Raw genomic sequence first — 17,997 nt, forward strand, 5'->3', positions numbered from 1 at the left:
ACAACTACAAAAATGGGCATTGTACTGTTTCTGTGTGACAGAGTCGGCATGACATTGGATCTTCCTTTCCTTGTTTGGAATGGTATGATTTACCTAAGTAAGGGCCTGCAAATGGAGAAAGGGTATAAAACCTTGGAACATTGCCCGGCACACCTTTGAAGCCAACAGACGGATGGGAGATAACGTCATCTGATCCTGAAAACCCTTCCAATGCAGCGACGAAAATGGCAGACTGTATAAATCGAGCTCCCACTTCGGTGAAACGTCTTGCTATGGCTTCCTTCGTCTGTAATGCTGCGTAATTACCGTCTGATAGAACATCTGCATCATCTCAGTGTAGCAGAGTATTGTAAAGCAGGATACATACAAAAGTGTCATAAGCACTTCATGATTTGTAGACACACAAATAAACATCAAAATATTAATAGTAATGTAGCAATGTGTGGTGTCAGTGTGTGTGGCTCATTTTAACTCATTTTCATGGCTGCTTTTATGACTTGTTCTTCAAGAAGGATGTGCACACCCATCCTCAGTACAGATGCTTGGGATTTTGATGGCTCTTATATTTAAATAACGATCGTCCAGGTATCGCTAGGATTTAGTTTTTTGCTGTTTGCAGTTGTTGTTGCTGTGGCTACCATTAAGTCTGTTACCGTAATAATAAAGTTAAAAAAGAGCGCTTACAAATGTACATGTAGTATCCAAATTTGTTAACATTAAGTTCAAAGATATTCAAATATTGACTTATTTTTAATTTGAATATTTAAACCTTGCTTTTTAGCTAATCTGACAACCATATTCAATACAAAATGTTTTCATCATATTCTCCATCATAATGAATAATAGTACAGTGTGGTAATGCTGCTGGCACTAGATTCAAAGGAGGATAAAAAAATATAATCAGCCACAGAGAAAACACTGTAAATTGAAAAAACCCAACAAATTACTTTTCTCTTTATTTATACTATTTAATTAACTCAGATATCTACATATAAAATGACTCTAGATGACCAATGTTTACAGTACATATGCAGGAGCCCAGTCCAATTATGCTATTCATACAGTAAAATTTGATGACTAATCTAAACAACTCTGATGAATTATGTGTACTGAGAGACCTTTAATTTGCTCAATTTTGCCAGAAAATGAAATAATACTTACATTATCAATCTGCTCTAGTGAAATTTTCCCAATATTTTTCTGAATGCTGTAGTCTTGTCCCACATAAGCATGGCTAAATTAGTATAAAAAAAAAAAACAGAAATTAGTTTACTTCTATTTCTCTATATGCAGATGATATGGTCTTATATATATCGGACCCAGAAAACACTGTCCCTGCTGTTTTAACAGCACTAACAGAATTTCAAAAGATATCTGGTCTTAGAATTAATCTGAATAAAAGTATACTCTTTCCAGTGAACTCACAAGCATATAATATTAAATTAGACACCCTACCTTTTACCATAGCAGATCAGTTTAAATACCTAGGGGTAAATATCACAAGTAAACATAAAGCTCTTTATCAACAAAATTTTGGCGTCTGTATGGAAAAAATTAAGCAAAACTTGCATAGATGGTCAACCCTTCATCTCACTCTAGCCGGAAGAATTAACAGTGTTAAGATGAATATCCTTCCTAAACTTCTCTTTTTATTTCAAAACATTTCAATATATATCAATAAATCGTTTTTTAAACAGTTAGATTCAATAATAACCTCATTCATTTGGAACTCAAAACACCCACGTATCCGAAGAGCGACCCTACAAAGACCTCAGGCAGAAGGTGGCATGGCTTTACCTAATTTTCAGTTTTATTACTGGGCAGCAAACATACAAGCCATAAAAACCTGGACACAAATAAATGCACATACACAGGCTTGGTCTGCAATAGAAGTAAAATCCTGTAGTACTTCTTTATATTCCCTGCTTTGCTCTCCAATAAATGAAAGTTATCGCAAATATACTAATAACCCAATTGTGCTTTACTCACTCAGAATATGGAACCAAATTAGGAAGCATTTTAAGATGGAAAATCTTTTATCAGTGGCACCTTTGCAAGGGAACCACCTCTTTCAACCTTCGCAAGTATATCCAGTTTTTAATACCTGGAAAAGTTTTGGGATTAAAATGCTCAGAGATCTTTATATAGACAACATATTTACATCTTTTGAACAATTACGTTCAAAATTTAACCTCCCAGCTACACATTTCTTTTACTATCTTCAAATTAGAAATTTTGTTAAACAGAAATTGCCCGATTTCCCCCACCTTGCACCCTCCACAATGCTGGAAAAAATACTGCTCAATTCCGAGGAAACAAACACTATTTCCGCAATATATAAAATCTTATTAGAGTCCCTACCTTTCAAAGATCCAAGAGGACATTGGGAAGAAGATCTCTTAATCAATATATCAGAAAAGGAGTGGAAGGTAGCAAAGCAGAGAATTCACTCGAGTTCTATATGCGCAAAGCATAGAATTATTCAACTAAAAATTATATATCGAGCTCATCTGTCTCGCTTAAAACTGTCCAAAATGTTTCCAGGCCAGGATCCAACCTGCGAGCGCTGCAACCAAGCTCCTGCCTCACTGGGTCACATGTTCTGGGCCTGCACCAAACTAACATCATTTTGGACAAAAATTTTTAAGTGCCTCTCAGACAGCCTTAGTATCACAATCCCTCCTAACCCACTAACAGCTGTGTTTGGTGTCCTTCCAGATGGACTTGAATTGGAGAAGGACAAACAAACGGTGATTGCATTCACTACACTCTTGGCACGCAGACTTATTTTGTTAAATTGGAAGAATCCTAATTCTCCTCTTATAAGTCAGTGGGAAACTGATGTTTTATATTATTTGAAATTGGAAAAAATCAAATTTTCAGTTAGAGGATCTGTACAAAATTTTTTCAAAACTTGGCAGGATTTAATCAATATTATTTTAAAATAAGAGAATTAACTATTATTGTATTTAACTCCCTTCTCCATCTCTTATTTATATAGATATTTACTTCTCCCCTTCTTTTGTCTAATGTTGCCTTATTAAAAAGCTTAGAAATTTTCCTTTAGCTAAGCTCTCCTTCTCAGGGATGGGGTTTGATTTGTTTTCAAATTTGTTGGGTTATAAATGGATCTGTTTGTATGGAATGATTACAATGAAAATTAATAAAATAAAAATATAAAAAAAAAAAAAAGAAATTAGTTTACTTCAATATATTGAGTATTATCAGCATAACTACATATCCTTTAATTCTCTGTGCTTCTTCTCCTTGTCAGGATTTACAGTTTGGTGTACAGTCTGTCCTCAACCCATTCTGCACTAGACTAGAATATAATAAACGGGGAGAACCAGAGCAAAGTCACAAGCATACAGTTTTAACATGCATGCTGTCAGCTTGCTCCGTTTGTAGAGGATGGTGTACACCAAGAAAAACAAGTTTGAAGTTATAGTTCAAGGCACAGACTGACAAAAATAAAGTCAGCATTTGTATTCTTTGCAATAAGAAATATTTACATTTGAGTTGGGCTGGATGAAAACCCTGATTTGTCAAAACAATGCTGAATGTGCCTTGTGCTCTGTGTTGTCTGGGATTGGCTCCAGCAGACCCCCGTGACCTTGTAGTTAGGATATAGCGGGTTCGGTAATGGATGGATGTTGAATGTGATGCTTGTGGACTCAGATACAGATGCAAGTGACTATAATAGACAAGAAATAAAGACAGAAAGGGTTCATTGGCATTTTTAGAATTCAAAAGATTACCAATATTTGCAATTGCTTTCATAACACATTCTCTAATTCTTCCTCTAAATTTTAGTCCCGACAAAAAATTGTAAAGCAAAGTCCTAATGCCCAAAGTTAATTTACAACTAAGATCACAACTGCAATAGTTTCTACTTTTTCAAATTCCACATTATATCATTCATTCATCTACTAAACTTTTAATTATACCAAATATCATTTTTATAATAGAGAAAAATCAGAGCAATTGTCAGGATAAAATAATCAATACAAACCCTGAATACTTCAACATGGTATTTAATACTCAGTGATGCCATCATGGTGTTTTATAATACCGTGAGTTATATCCTTGCATACATTCAATTAAACAAAACTGAATGGCAATTCTGCACATCCTCTCTCTGACGCACTAACACTGAGTACTTTCAGCCAATGACTTATTCAGCAGAAGTGTGTCAAGAAACCCAACTGAGGGCTCCTTAATACCAACAGCAATACACTAGTCATTCTGGGCTGTGTGTGTGTGTGTGTGTATATATATATATATATATATATATATATATATATATATATATATATATATATATATATATATATATTATATTGTGAGATATGGCCGGTCATTCATCCCAGCCAATACCCCCAGGCCACTAGATGGAGCCTTCCTTGCAGCATGGAGGTGCCCCGAATGCCAGCAGGGAATTATGGACAATGAAGTTTTTATGCACAGCCCTGTTGGCTACTATGGAGACCGCCAAGAGTCGCTGCAGGGAGGCACAAGGACATCTATTTTCCCTACACCCCGGAAGTACGTCCCAGTCACATGGACAGAAGGAATGACGTGCTTCCGAGATGAAAATGAGGAGTTTTTGATGTGACCTGGAAGTGCTAAGAAGTCACATGGACTGAGGGTTCAGAAGCACTTCCGGGTCACGGACTATAAAGGACTCTGGGAAATCCCAGACAAACAAGCTGAGCTGGGTGGAAAGGTGGCAACGCATCTGGGAGAGTGGAGGGTTGGTTATTGTTGGATTATTGTGGAGTGGAGGGTGCTTTGTGCACATTATTATAATAAATTCATTTTTGGACTTTTATCTGGTGTCTGACATGGTGAGGGTTCAAAGGGAGCAAGAGCACCCCTACCTGTCACATATATTATATATATATATATATATATATATATATATATATATATATATATATATGGTTGAAATAGTTTACTGTCAAATAAATGCAAAGAGTACGCAACACGTGTTTCGCCCTCATTCTGGGCTCATCAGGCGTACACACTCCACTGCACTCCCTCTCGGGAATCGAACCTCGGACGTCAGCGCCAGATGCGATGCCCCTAACGTTGTGCCACGGTGTGTGGTTCGTTTATTTGACAGCATGTAGATCGGGGTAATTACATTCACGGCATTCGTAGTCTGTGTCACAATCTGATTGTATGGGTGGTTACCTACCAGGTAACGCTTGTGGTTGGCTTTCAACCATTCTATGATCTGCTCCTCACAAACTGAGGGCACCGTGGCGGATGTTAGCAGATTGCTGGCCAACCACAAGCGTTACCTGGTAGGTAACCACCCATACAATCAGATTGTGACACAGACTACGAATGCCGTGAAAATATATATATATATATATATATATATATATACACACACACACACACACACACACATGAATGAGAGAGATGTATTTAAAGCAATTTGTATATTTAAAAAGCTTCTGTACAAAGCCAATGAAGACAAAGAAAGATCGATCAATTGATTCATCTACCCATGTATGAATATGTCCATTCATCCCACGTATCCAAAGCACAGTTGTGGGAAAGCAGGAGTTTATCCCATCAAGCATTGAGCGCAAGACATAAATAAGCCCCAGAAGGGGTATCAGCTCTTTTTCCAGGGTGGGTATATATCAGGGGCAATTTAACATTGCAGATCCACCTAACCTGCATGTCGATGGACTGTGGAAGGAAATGAGAGCACCCCGAATAAACCCACACAAACTGCATGCTGAGAGCACATGGGACCTACACTCTAGTGCTACAACTATGCCACCGTGCCATCCAATGAGCTATACGAGCATGGAAACTTCAATAATATTTAAACAAGAGTTAAAGGAAGGACACTGCCACTTTGACTAGCATTGGGCTTGCAAGTGATGCACATGACGCTTGTAACCAGGCAGACATCCCAAGAAGATTTCATAAATATTCCGTTCTAAAGAAGCGTTACATGTAAAATAAAGGATGCATTTAGAAATACTCAGTGAAGTCCTGCCAGTTAAACAGATGGACTGAAGAAGGACTCTCTCAGTAGAGAGTGAAATAATCGTTGGTCTCAAGTTCTGAAAAATACAGCTTTAATTTGTAAACAAAATATGCTGTTATTGAAAACAGTTGACTCAAACGGTTCTCAAAACAATAATTACATTCGGGAAAAGAAGATATGAAATGGAAAATGTGATACATCAGAATATACTCATGAAAAAAAGGTAAACAAATGGAGGTCAGACCTTTGCAGTACCACTACTAGTGTTTGTACAAATAGTGCAACACCCTTTCAGCAAGTGTGCACAAAATTATTTTGGACTGAGGTTTGACAGACCCCAATGTGCTTGCATCAACCACATAATAAGTTGGAGACTGACAGTGTGGTTTAAAGGCTAAGACCTTAGGCATAAGACTTCTGGGTTATTCCCAACCAATGACTCACTGTGCGACTCTAAGAGACCCCCCTAACCTGTTACTGCACCTGAAAAATATGGAAACACCTGCACTGTACTGTATGTGTCTGTAAATTGCCTCTGCACACAGCTTACTATAAAAGGGTGTTAACTGAAAGGTGTCTTTTGTGCTGCACTACAAGCTGCCTGTCACTTATTTAACACTGTTAGCAATAAAAGAAAACGCATAATCATAAAATGTAGGTAACATGTCTCTAAGCGGCATACTGGTGCAGTGGTTAGCACACCTGATTCACATCTACACCGTCCTGTTTTCAATTCCTGCCTCAGTAAGTTTCTGTTTGGAGTTTCTATGCTCCTTGCCTGTCTGCGTGGGTTTTCCTCCTCCCTCCTCAAGATATGCATGGTAGTTACATTTATCCTATTTGCAAAATTCGGAAATGTTGCAATGACTGGTAAATCCACTTCCTGTTAGTTAGCCAGCAAAGTTTCGTGTTTATTCCACCTGTCTCTCTCCACTTCCAATAAGTTAGCCGCTCTCCCTTAAACACCTGATTGTCCTTCTGACAAGTTCTTCCATTTCAATAGAGGAATGAAGCGCTGGTAGAGTGACCATTGGGATCTTGATCATCTCTTTGACCATGGCCCTTCTTGCCCACTTACTCAGTTTGGCTTGACAGCTAACTCTAGGAAGAGTCCCAAACGTCTTCCATTTCACAATTATAGACGCCACTGTGTTACTGGGAACAATCAATGCTTTAGGAACAGGTTTACTGTATAAGCTTACCGTGATTTATGTCTCGGGACAACTCGATTGCGGATGTCTACAAATACTTCATCGGACTTTGTGGCTTGTTTTTATGTTTTGTTTTATTCCGGACATGCAGTGTGAATTGTGAGACCTTAACATACACAGACACACCTGTGCCCTTCTAAATGATGTGCAATCAATTCAGTGTGCCACAGGTGGGCTCCAATCACATTCTAGAAACATCTCAAGGAGAATGCAAGATGCACCTGACCACAAATTGGATTGCCACTGCAAAGGGTCAGAATATTTCGATGAATGAGAGATTTCAATTTTGATTTTTAATACATTTATATGTTTCCATCCATCCATCCACTTCCACTTCCACTTCCACTTATCCGAGATCAGGTCGCGGGGGCAGCAGCTTGAGCAGAGATGCCCAGACTTCCCTCTCCCCGGCCACTTCTTCTAGCTCTTCCGGGAGAATCCCGAGGCTTTCCCAGGCCAGATGAAAGACATAGTCCCTCCAGCGTGTCCTGGGTCTTCCCCAGGGCTGCCTCCTGGTTAGAAGTGCCCGGAACACCTCACCAAGGAGGCGTCCAGGAGGCATCCTGATCAGATGCCCGAGCCACCTCATCTGACTCCTCTCGATGCGGAGGAGCAGCGGCTCTACTCTGAGCTTCTCAACCTATCTTTAAGGGAGAGAGCCCAGACACCCTGCGGAGGAAACTCATTTCAGCCACTTGTATTCGCGATCTCGTTCTTTCGGTCACTACCCATAGCTCATGACAATAGGTGAGGGTAGGAACATAGATCGACTGGTAAATTGAGAGCTTCACCTTGCGGCTCAGCTCCTTTTTCACCATGACAGACCGATGAAGAGCCCACATCACTGTGGATGTCGCACCGATCCGCCTGGCGATCTCACGCTCTATTCTTCCCTCACTCGTGAACAAGACCCCGAGATACTTGAACTCCTCCACTTGGGGCAGGATCTCGCTCCCACCCTTTTTCAGCTGAGGACCATGGTCTCAGATATGGAGGGTGCTGATTTCCATCCCAGCCGTTTCATTTATATATTTTCACTTTGTTATCGATGGTTAGTGTAGATTGATGGGCAAAAATGGCAGATGCATCCATTTCAAATTAATGCTACAACACATCAAAGTGTGTAGAATGTGAGGGAGTCTGAAAACTTTATGAATCCACTGCAAGTGCTGCCATGGCGTATGTGATTTTTTATCTCTCTTGATTGCTTGAATCCATTTTTTGTTTTTGCGTTTTTGTTTAGCATTTGAACTCAGAGAGACACTACAGGAGCTCTTGCTTTGTAACTCTGCCATTATTTGGGGCATCTGGAAGACAGTTTACCTGTTGATGATGCCTCCCAGAAGGAAAAACACAGACGTGTGAAAAGAGCTAACTGGCAACTCAAAACTTCACTTTACTGTGCAGTAAATGGGAGATGTACTGTATGCATGCAAAAATATTCCTTGCAACAGACTTAATGTGGAAATTGTTAAATTATTTGGGCAAAAATGTCGTCAAGTAGAGAAATTGCTTCATTTTATTATTTTAAAATAATATTTCTCAGCTTAAAATGACAACAGCAACAGTCAACAATGGTTAGGGCACAAAAAACACTTTGTAGAAATCTAAGAATTACACTCAATTAGATCAGACACAAAACAACAAAGATTAATTGTCATGTTCGGTATAAGAGACAAGTTTATTACACAGGCAACCAAAGATGAGAGCTCTCTAAAACACTAGAAAGTTCTTTTGTTCTTTTTCTTCAGTGTACAACTAGCGTTGCTAAGCAAAAGTGCCAAATGCTTTCTTGTAATTAATTTCAATTACACTCTGTTGGCATGTTCATACTGAAAATGCCAGTGACCCATGAATCATTAAAAAGCGAGTAGTTAGGGATCCTGCTTATTATATCTAATCTTGTGGGAAGTTCTAATCGTGAGCTGGGAAAATACAGTGAGGGGGCAAGAAGAAAAAACATTTTTTTCTAAATAGTCTTAATCAGAAGGCTTCTGGCCTTTTGATTAGAATTGTAATCACAAGTGTCAAGAGAATGTCACATTTAACAAAGTACAAAATGACACCAACCCAAGCATCAAATTAACTGATTCTTTCTCTAATTTTTCCCAGCATCCCTTCTATTATCTTGCATCTAAAAGGGGCTGACGATTTATGAGCAATGTAAGCCTTTCTGATAAGTACAGAGCAGTTGTTCATTTGTGTGCCAAGTTTCTCGCTTGTTTTGCTATGTCCAAGTTATCATTACTAGATGCAAGTAGACAATGCATGACGAGAAAAGCCTAAGAGATAGCCGACAAAAAAGTGCTGTGGGCAGAAAACTCTTCAAGGTGAAGGGCACTTTGGAATAAACATAATAATGCAGCACAGTCCACTATAATCTTCATGATTACACACTGCAAACAAAAGCTACTCCACTCCCAACAATAAGAATATTGTCACAGAGTGCTCTCTATGTCTATTACAAGGCAGCCATTGGGAGACAGCCATTAAGGATGTGCGAGGGTGATAGATGCCAAATTACAGCTTTTACTCTGTGAACTGGGAGTTAAACATAGATAAGAGACTAACATGCAGCACAATTTACTACTCAGAAATCGCACCTAACGGAGACAGTGGCAGAAGAAAAGAGAGAATGAAGGAAAACTTTCCACCAAATGTGCATGGAATCTGAAAGAGATTCTTCTCATTAAATGTTTGCGTTTTGTGTCCTGCATATTTTATTTTTTAGTTTTATGTTAACCAGTCTGCCTACAGTATTGTTTATTGGGTTTTAATAACACATTCTCAAGGCTCAATAAAGAATGTAAGATTTAAAAGTGTGATGTTTAAAATACAAAGTCCATTCATCCCAGGACCCAATTAAGAGTCACGGGGGTCTAAGCATTAGCAGGCAATGATACATGAAAGATATGCATCAAGGTGGCCAAGAAGTGCCAGTCTATGCAAGCAGCTTGCACAAGAAATTCACTCTCAATCACTCAAGGCCAATTTAAAGTCAATATATTAACTAAACAAGCACAACTTTTGGATGTGGAATGAAAACTAAAGTAGCCAAAGGAAAACTAAATAAAGCATTTGTGTAAATTCAATAAAGACCAGGCTAGGATTTCACCTTAGCTTCCTGGAGCTGTGAGATAGCTCTGCTACCTCCTATATGATCCTCTTACCCTAAAACGCCAAACTCTTGTAAAGGCAATTACCCAGTTGACTTCCTCAAAACGATCACTTTTATTTATGGCACGTGTAGTGTAAATTCAAATGTTTTATTTTGATAATTTGTAAATTTTCATTTAAGAATTTATTGCTGACTTAAAGGGGAAAAACACGGTTTTCTAGATGTACACCATTGTTTTTTTCCTTTCCCCCAGAGTTCTGGGAATGTGATTATGGATAAGACAAGCAACTGGACTGGGGAAGGATTGGAGGCATTCATCAATCTACTCGTAACTGGTTTTTATAAGAGTGCTTTGCTATAACTCTGTTCAGACATGTTGGAGGCACTGTTATAAGTACTCCTTCCCCCTCTAGGAAGACAGCTTGGAGGATGAAAGACAGGTTTTTAGATTTATGAGCCCTGCAAATGTGACTGGGATAGGCCACTAAAGAAAAAGGTTGTATAAAGTCGGACAAATAGCTAGATAAAGAAGACAGCAGACCAGATAATGACTTGAAGAGAGCAGACCAGACAGAAAAGAGTGTAACTACCAAGTTTATGCATTGCTTGAAACTACACATCTGGTGCTAAAAGGTTGTATGCTTTGAAAAGCCACAATCTATTTGCTTTTGTTTATTTCACTAGTTATAACGTTTAAACAATTATAATGTTTAAAAAATAAAAATGACTATCTATAAACACACAAATAAACTTTTGATCCCCCCTGTTCTGGTATTATCTCTTATTTCCTAGAGTTACAGATGTAAAAGGATGGAGGAAGTGCTGAGCTACAGTACTTGACAGTGTGTTAAGAGTATGGGCTTTGAGGCATTCTGTTAAGGTTTACAAAATAAAGAGTATAAAGTGAAGAATAAGATCACCCTAGGACCCTAACTTGAAAAAACAGCACTGCAAATAGATGACATACTACATTAAGTGTTGTACTATCTGTTTACACTGAATGCTCAGATGACACCATCCCTAATCTCATATGATTGATCTGTGATTGTAAACCTTCACTTTCACAGATCCAGATTTTATTATTTTCAACTGAAATCAACTAATAGACCTGACCTACCTTTATGGTTTACCGGTCACCTGGTCAGTGTGGGCATAAAGCAAATGTCACATTACATACCCTCTTTTTGGAAGGGGATGTCAAACTTGACGACTGCAGTTTTTAACTTCTTTGCTGGAGTATGTCCATTTACATGACTACAAATTGCTGGGGAATGTTATATTACGTGACTGTGCGACACCTTTCCAGCACAGTCTTGGCCCTTTTCCTTCTTTTTTACATTATAGCATGATATGTAAAACACGAGACATCAGACAGATGAGCCTCATCTCTTTCTGCAGTCCAACATACCAACATTCCTGATCTCTCATAGCTGCATTACATTCATTGTACTTCCAGGTGAGCACTTGCTTTATCGTGGCAAGTTCCTAAGGTGACCCTATTCTCCACTTCAAACTGTTTACTATGTAAATCTATAAGAATGTTCCTAATGCTATTTATAGCCTTTGTACATCTACTATAACCAGCCATGTCACGGTCAAGATTAAGTTAAGATTTAAGTTTGATGCTTCACTCTTCCTTTTACAGCAATAGCCCCCAGCAATTAGATAAATTACCTGAACAGACAGAAGAGAAAGTTATACTTTTATTAATACACTGAACAATTTAAGATTTCTAGTTGTGCTCAAAATATAAGCAGAGTAAAATATGTGTTGGGAAAGTCATACAATCTGATTAATAAGCACTTTATCCTGTGTACTTAGGTGACCAATTGGCTCTGTGTCTTAATATGTTGATTGTTCTCTGGTCTGACATGGACCAGTTTGGTCCTTGAATAGAATGGCAGAGAAACAGCATGGTCCTTCTGTGGATGTGATATCAAAGACAGCAGTATGGTTGTGTGCATGAATGGAGCATCAGAGATGTAGCATGTCTCTCTGCAAGCGTCACCTTATCCAGTCCTGAAGGACCTTTAACCACCTCCAGAACTAATGGGTGTGTACTGCAGGTATGGCTCAGATTCCATGTTGTCTCTGGTCAGACTACCCTTTCATCTCACTCACCTGTATTCCCCCAGGCTGTCTTCCTGGAAGAGGAGCTTATTCTTCTAAAATTTGTCCTCCTCTTGGAGAATAGTAAGTTCTACCTGTCCTTGTCTTTCATCTTTCACAGAAGTCAGTTTATCTGTTTAATCTGAAATGATATCTCAGACAAAAACTGACTTATCTAGCTTTCTTGGCAGGAAAAAATATTTTAAAATGAGAATTTTTTAGACATTCAAAAAAAAAATCAACCTATATACTAGATATTACTCTCTGTTACACTCTTATGAACACAGAGGTCACCCTTACAACTTAAGACAAAAATCAAAACAGTTTAAGCCTATTTGGACTGAGTGTCTGGGTATATCATACCAAACAAGTGGCAGTCATGGGAGCAAACTGCAACTGCCCCCGACTCACTGAGATTATGTACAGGTGCATCTCAATGAATTAGAATATCACCGAAAAGTTAATTTATTTCAGTAATTCAATTCAAAAAGTGAAACTCATACTATAGAGATTCATTACACACAGAATGATATATTTCAAACATTTATTTCTTTTCATTTTGCTGACAACGGCCTACAGGTAATGAAAACTCAAAATTCGTTATCTCAGAAAATTAGATTATTGCGAAAAAGTTCAAAATTGTAGACCCAAGGTGTCACACTCCACTCAGCTAATTAACCCAAAACCCAAACAAAAAAGTATGGTTCAGTAGGCCATACAATCATGGGGAAGACTGCTGACTTGACAGTTGTCCAGAAGACAGTCAACGACACCCTCCACATGGAGGGTAAGCCACAAAATGTCACTGCTAAAGAAGCTGGATGTTCAAGGATATTAATGGAAAGTTGAGTGGAAGGAAAAAATGTGGCAGAAAAATGTGCACAAGCAACAGGGATAACCACAGCCTTGAGAGGATTGTGAATCACTGTGAGGCAAAAGTATCTGGGACAACTGTCGCATTCCTTGTGTCAAGCCACTCCTGAACCAGAGACAACGTCAGAAGCGTCTTACCTGGGCTAAGAAGAAAATGGACTGGACTGTTGCTCAGTGGTCCAAAGTCTTCTTTTCAGATTAAAGTTAATTTTGCATTTCATTTGGAAATTGAGGTGCCAGAGTCTGGAATAAGAGTGGAGAGGCACAGAATCCATGTTGCTTGAGGTCCAGTGTTAAGTTTCCACAGTCAGTGATGATTTGGGGAGCAATGTCATCTGCTGGTGTTTGTCCACTGTGTTTTATCAAGTCCAAAGTCAGTGCAGCTGTCTACCAGTAAATGTTCATGCTTCCCAATGCTGACAAGCTTCATGGAGATACTTATTGCATTTTCCAGCAGGACTTGGCGCCTGCCCACACTGCCAAAAGTACCAATACCTGGTTTAGTGACCATGGTGTGTATCACTGGGCTTGATTGGCCAGCAAATTCGCCTGACCTAAATCCCACAGAGAAGATGAGAGATACCAGACCGGACAATGCAGATCAGCTAAAGGCCGCTATCAAGGCATCCTGGGCTTCCATAACACCTCAGCAGTGCCACAGGCTGATCACCTCCATGCCATGCCACATTGATGAAGTAATTCATGCAAAAGGAGCCCCGACCAACTATTGAGTGCGTACATGGACAGACTTTTCAGTAGTCCAACATTTCTGTATTAAAAATCATTTTTTAATTGGTCTTATGTAATATTCTAATTTTCTGAGATACTGAATTTTGAGTTTTCATTACCTGTAGACCATAATCAGCAAAATGAAAAGAAATAAATGCTTGAAATCTATCACTCTGTGTGTAATGAATCTCTATAATATACGAGTTTCACTTTTTTAATTGAATTACTGAAATTAACTTTTTGATGATATTCTAATTTATTGAAATGCATCTGTAAATTAAGTTTACGACTGAAAATCGCTAGTGTACTGTGACACAGCCTTAAAGCACACAGCACAGGAGAGGCAGCCTCTGGAAGAAGACGAAGTGCTACAGCCTCCACTTGCCAGCTTACTTAGAACTAAGGTTGAGTCATGGGATAATAAATCAGATGAATTCAGAGGAAGGGTAATCCTTCAATTGGACATTGGGGATTATTGTGTCTTTTGCATAACAACTGTAGACATACAGTACCTGAATCTGCCACACAAGTGGACAGATTTTTCAACTCAACATGGAATCCTCAGATGGAGAAATGGTTGTGATGTAAGTTTTGAGATAAAAGCGTTTGTGCCGTTGTGATGTGCAGAAGTCTTTACCATCTGTTTGGGCATGCATTCATAATTCATTTCAGAAAGAGTTGAGACAGGAAAGAATAATTTGGCAAAACATTTAAAAACTGGCAACCCCAAAACATTAGTCACTATTTCCACCTTTAATCTCTCCGTTTTCAAGAAGACAAAAATAAACAAACAAAGCCAGCTTGTTTCCAGGCTAACTGGAAGTACCGACAGTCTTCATTATTGGTAGACAGCTATGAAAGACGCTTCTCCAATTAGGTCATATGTCTCTGTTCCTTGTTCTTGAGAACTACAACTCAGAATACACGTATATCAGTCACAATGAAGTACTTTGAGAGATTTACAATGACACATATCAATACAAGTATTCTAGGCAATTTATTTTCCTCCGATTTGATGCAACCATAACAGATGTGTAAGATACCACTATTTCTTACTCGCCATAACGTTCTGAAATGTTCTAATGACTACTAAATCGGTTACATTGGTGTTTATTTACTTTAAAAAAAAAACTCTTTTTACAGTCTTTGAAAAACACAATGAATACAACTTTATATCCAGCACAGGTAAAGCATAATCATGTTTTAAGTGTTTTAATGTTTTAAGATTACTTTGCTATACACACACCACTTATTCCCTTTAAAATTTAACTTCATTCAGTCAAATGTTAAAAGTAGTTGCCATTTGTAAAAAAAAGTGAAATCAATGTCAATTTTTCCTCAGTGCTCTTAACCTGCATTTCTACTGTAGAATACTAATAATCATAATAATAATAATTCTTTGCATTTATATTGCGCTTTTCTCACTAATCAAAGCGCTCAGCAATTGCAGGTTAAGGGCCTTGCTCAAGGGCCCAACAGAGCAGAGTCTCTTTTGGCATTTACGGGATTCGAACTGGCAAACTTCCGATTGCCAGTGCAGATCCCTAGCCTCAGAGCCACCACTATAAGCCTAGAAGCTCTTTTCTGGTTTTTCTTAGAATTATGACAGTATTAGATTTTCACTAGTAGAACAGGCATAATAGGGGTTTACCCAGCTGCCTCCCAAAAACTTTTCCTTCATACTCAGAGGTTGGGGCCATTCTTTTGGGGTGATGCTCATTCAGTTCATATCACCCAATACCATCACCAATCACGTCATCTCCAGGCTTCCTTAATGCCTTTTTCATTCAACCTAAGATCTGGTGAACGACCTCACCCAATCATCCTCAGTTTTCATCTGAACTCACCATACCTGTAATCTTGACTCTTTTTCTTCCCCAATCTACTGTATCATGGTATGTAAAATACAAGACATCAGACAGATGAGCTGCTGTTCTGTTTGTGAGGTTCAAAACACCCATGTTTCCACATGTACTTCAAAATAAGCATTTATTGGCTGTCAGCTCTCATGTGCACAGAGCCATCCCTACGACTTAAGACAAAAATCAAACCTGCCTGATTTCCTCGGGGCGAGTCGCAGACTAGTTGGACTGAATTGCTGGGTATGTCACAGTAAACAACTGGAGGTCACATGAGTACTCCATGACTGACTGTCCCAGACTCTCTAAGATTATGTAAATGAAATCTAAGACTGAAAATCTTTAGAAAAGGGTTAGCGTTAGGCCTCAAGACACAGTGCAGTACAGTACAGGCAGCCTGCAGAGGCACAGCTTTAATGCTACAGCATGCTATTGACTGGATTAATGTTCCTGTGCCTCTGCAAATATCTATTTTCACTGTGGCAACATGACTAAGACATGAAGTGGCTGAAAACAAAAATTATAGCAGACACAAGTGCATTGAGGAGAAACGCAGGGACTGCTTATTACCTTCTTTATGAAGAAATGTAATCGTGTGTGTGGACCGTGCAGAGCACAAAAGACATCCTCATGCTAGTCATAGTCAATACATATACATATATATATATATATATATATATACACACATATATATATATATATTATATATATATTCACGGCATTCGTAGTCTGTGTCACAATCTGATCGTATGGGTGGTTACCTATCAGGTAACGCTTGTGGTTGGCCAGCAATCTGCTAACATCCGCCACGGTGCCCTCAGTTTGTGAGGAGCAGACCATAGAATGGTTGAAATAGTTTACTGTCAAATAAATGCAAAGAGTACACGTACTCTTTGCATTTATTTGACAGTAAACTATTTCAAATAAATATATATATTATATATATATATATATATATATATATATATATATATATATATATATATATATATATATATATATATATACACATACATATATACAAATGTATATATAGATATATACACACATATATATACACATTGTTACACACGTGCGCATGGGAAGCAGCTAAAGGGCTTGAATAAGGGCAGTTCTGAGGCATGCCGGGATGTGGCAGAGTGCACTGACTCTTTTTCTCCCTTTCCTGTAGACCATTCACGGGAGATTCCACCTGGCTCTCTTGACGTCACTTCCGGGACAAAGCCTATGGAAGGAGACCTTGCCGGCTCCGGCCCCTATGATGTCACATCCGGGCTCGAACCAATGGCTGAAGACCATGAGCTCGATCCCTATGATCTCACATCCTGTCTTCCCCTTTAAAAGCCTGCACCTTTTCCCTATTCCCTCAGTTCTGTCTTGGACTCGGTTGTGTGCACATCAGTGCAGTATTCATTTAAAAACAACTTTTGCAGCCAGGAAATCAATTACACGGATGGCTGCCCCAAACCCTTCTATGACTCTGTGTCGAGTTTGTGACAACATATATACACATATATACAGTTAGGTCCATAAATATTTGGACAGAGACCACTTTTTTCTAATTTTGGTTCTGTACATTACCACAATGAATTTTAAATGAAACAACTCAGATGCAGTTGAAGTGCAGACTTTCAGCTTTAATTCAGTGGGGTGAACAAAATGATTGCATAAAAATGTGAGGCAACTAAAGCAACACAATCCCTTCATTTCAGGGGCTCAAAAGTAATTGGACAATTGACTCAAAGGCTATTTCATGGGCAGGTGTGGACAAGTCCGTCGTTATGTCCTTATCAATTAAGCAGATAAAAGGCCTGGAGTGGATTTGAGGTGTGCTGCTTGCATGTGGAAGATTTAGCTGTGAACAGACAACATGCGGTCAAAGGAGCTCTCCATGCAGGTGAAAGAAGCCATCCTTAAGCTGCGAAAACAGAAAAAACCCATCCGAGAAATTGCTACAATATTATGAGTGGCAAAATCTACAGTTTGGTACATCCTGAGAAAGAAAGCAAGCACTGGTGAACTCACCAATGCAAAAAGACCTGGACGTCCACGGAAGACAACAGTGGTGGATGATCGCAGAATCAT

General features: G+C 38.8%; 1 protein-coding gene across 1 annotated transcript in view; it reads right to left on the bottom strand.

Moving 5' to 3' along the window:
- Positions 1-17,997, bottom strand: part of prim2 (DNA primase subunit 2) — a 447,314-nt gene that overhangs the window by 176,075 nt on the left and 253,242 nt on the right. Inside the window, exon 9 of the mRNA XM_028820502.2 lies at positions 1,162-1,234. Coding sequence (XP_028676335.1) covers positions 1,162-1,234 — 73 coding nt within the window. The remainder of the gene's footprint in view (positions 1-1,161; positions 1,235-17,997) is intronic.

Source organism: Erpetoichthys calabaricus, chromosome 15 (assembly GCF_900747795.2).
Source record: "Erpetoichthys calabaricus chromosome 15, fErpCal1.3, whole genome shotgun sequence".
NCBI classification, from domain to species: domain Eukaryota; kingdom Metazoa; phylum Chordata; class Cladistia; order Polypteriformes; family Polypteridae; genus Erpetoichthys; species Erpetoichthys calabaricus.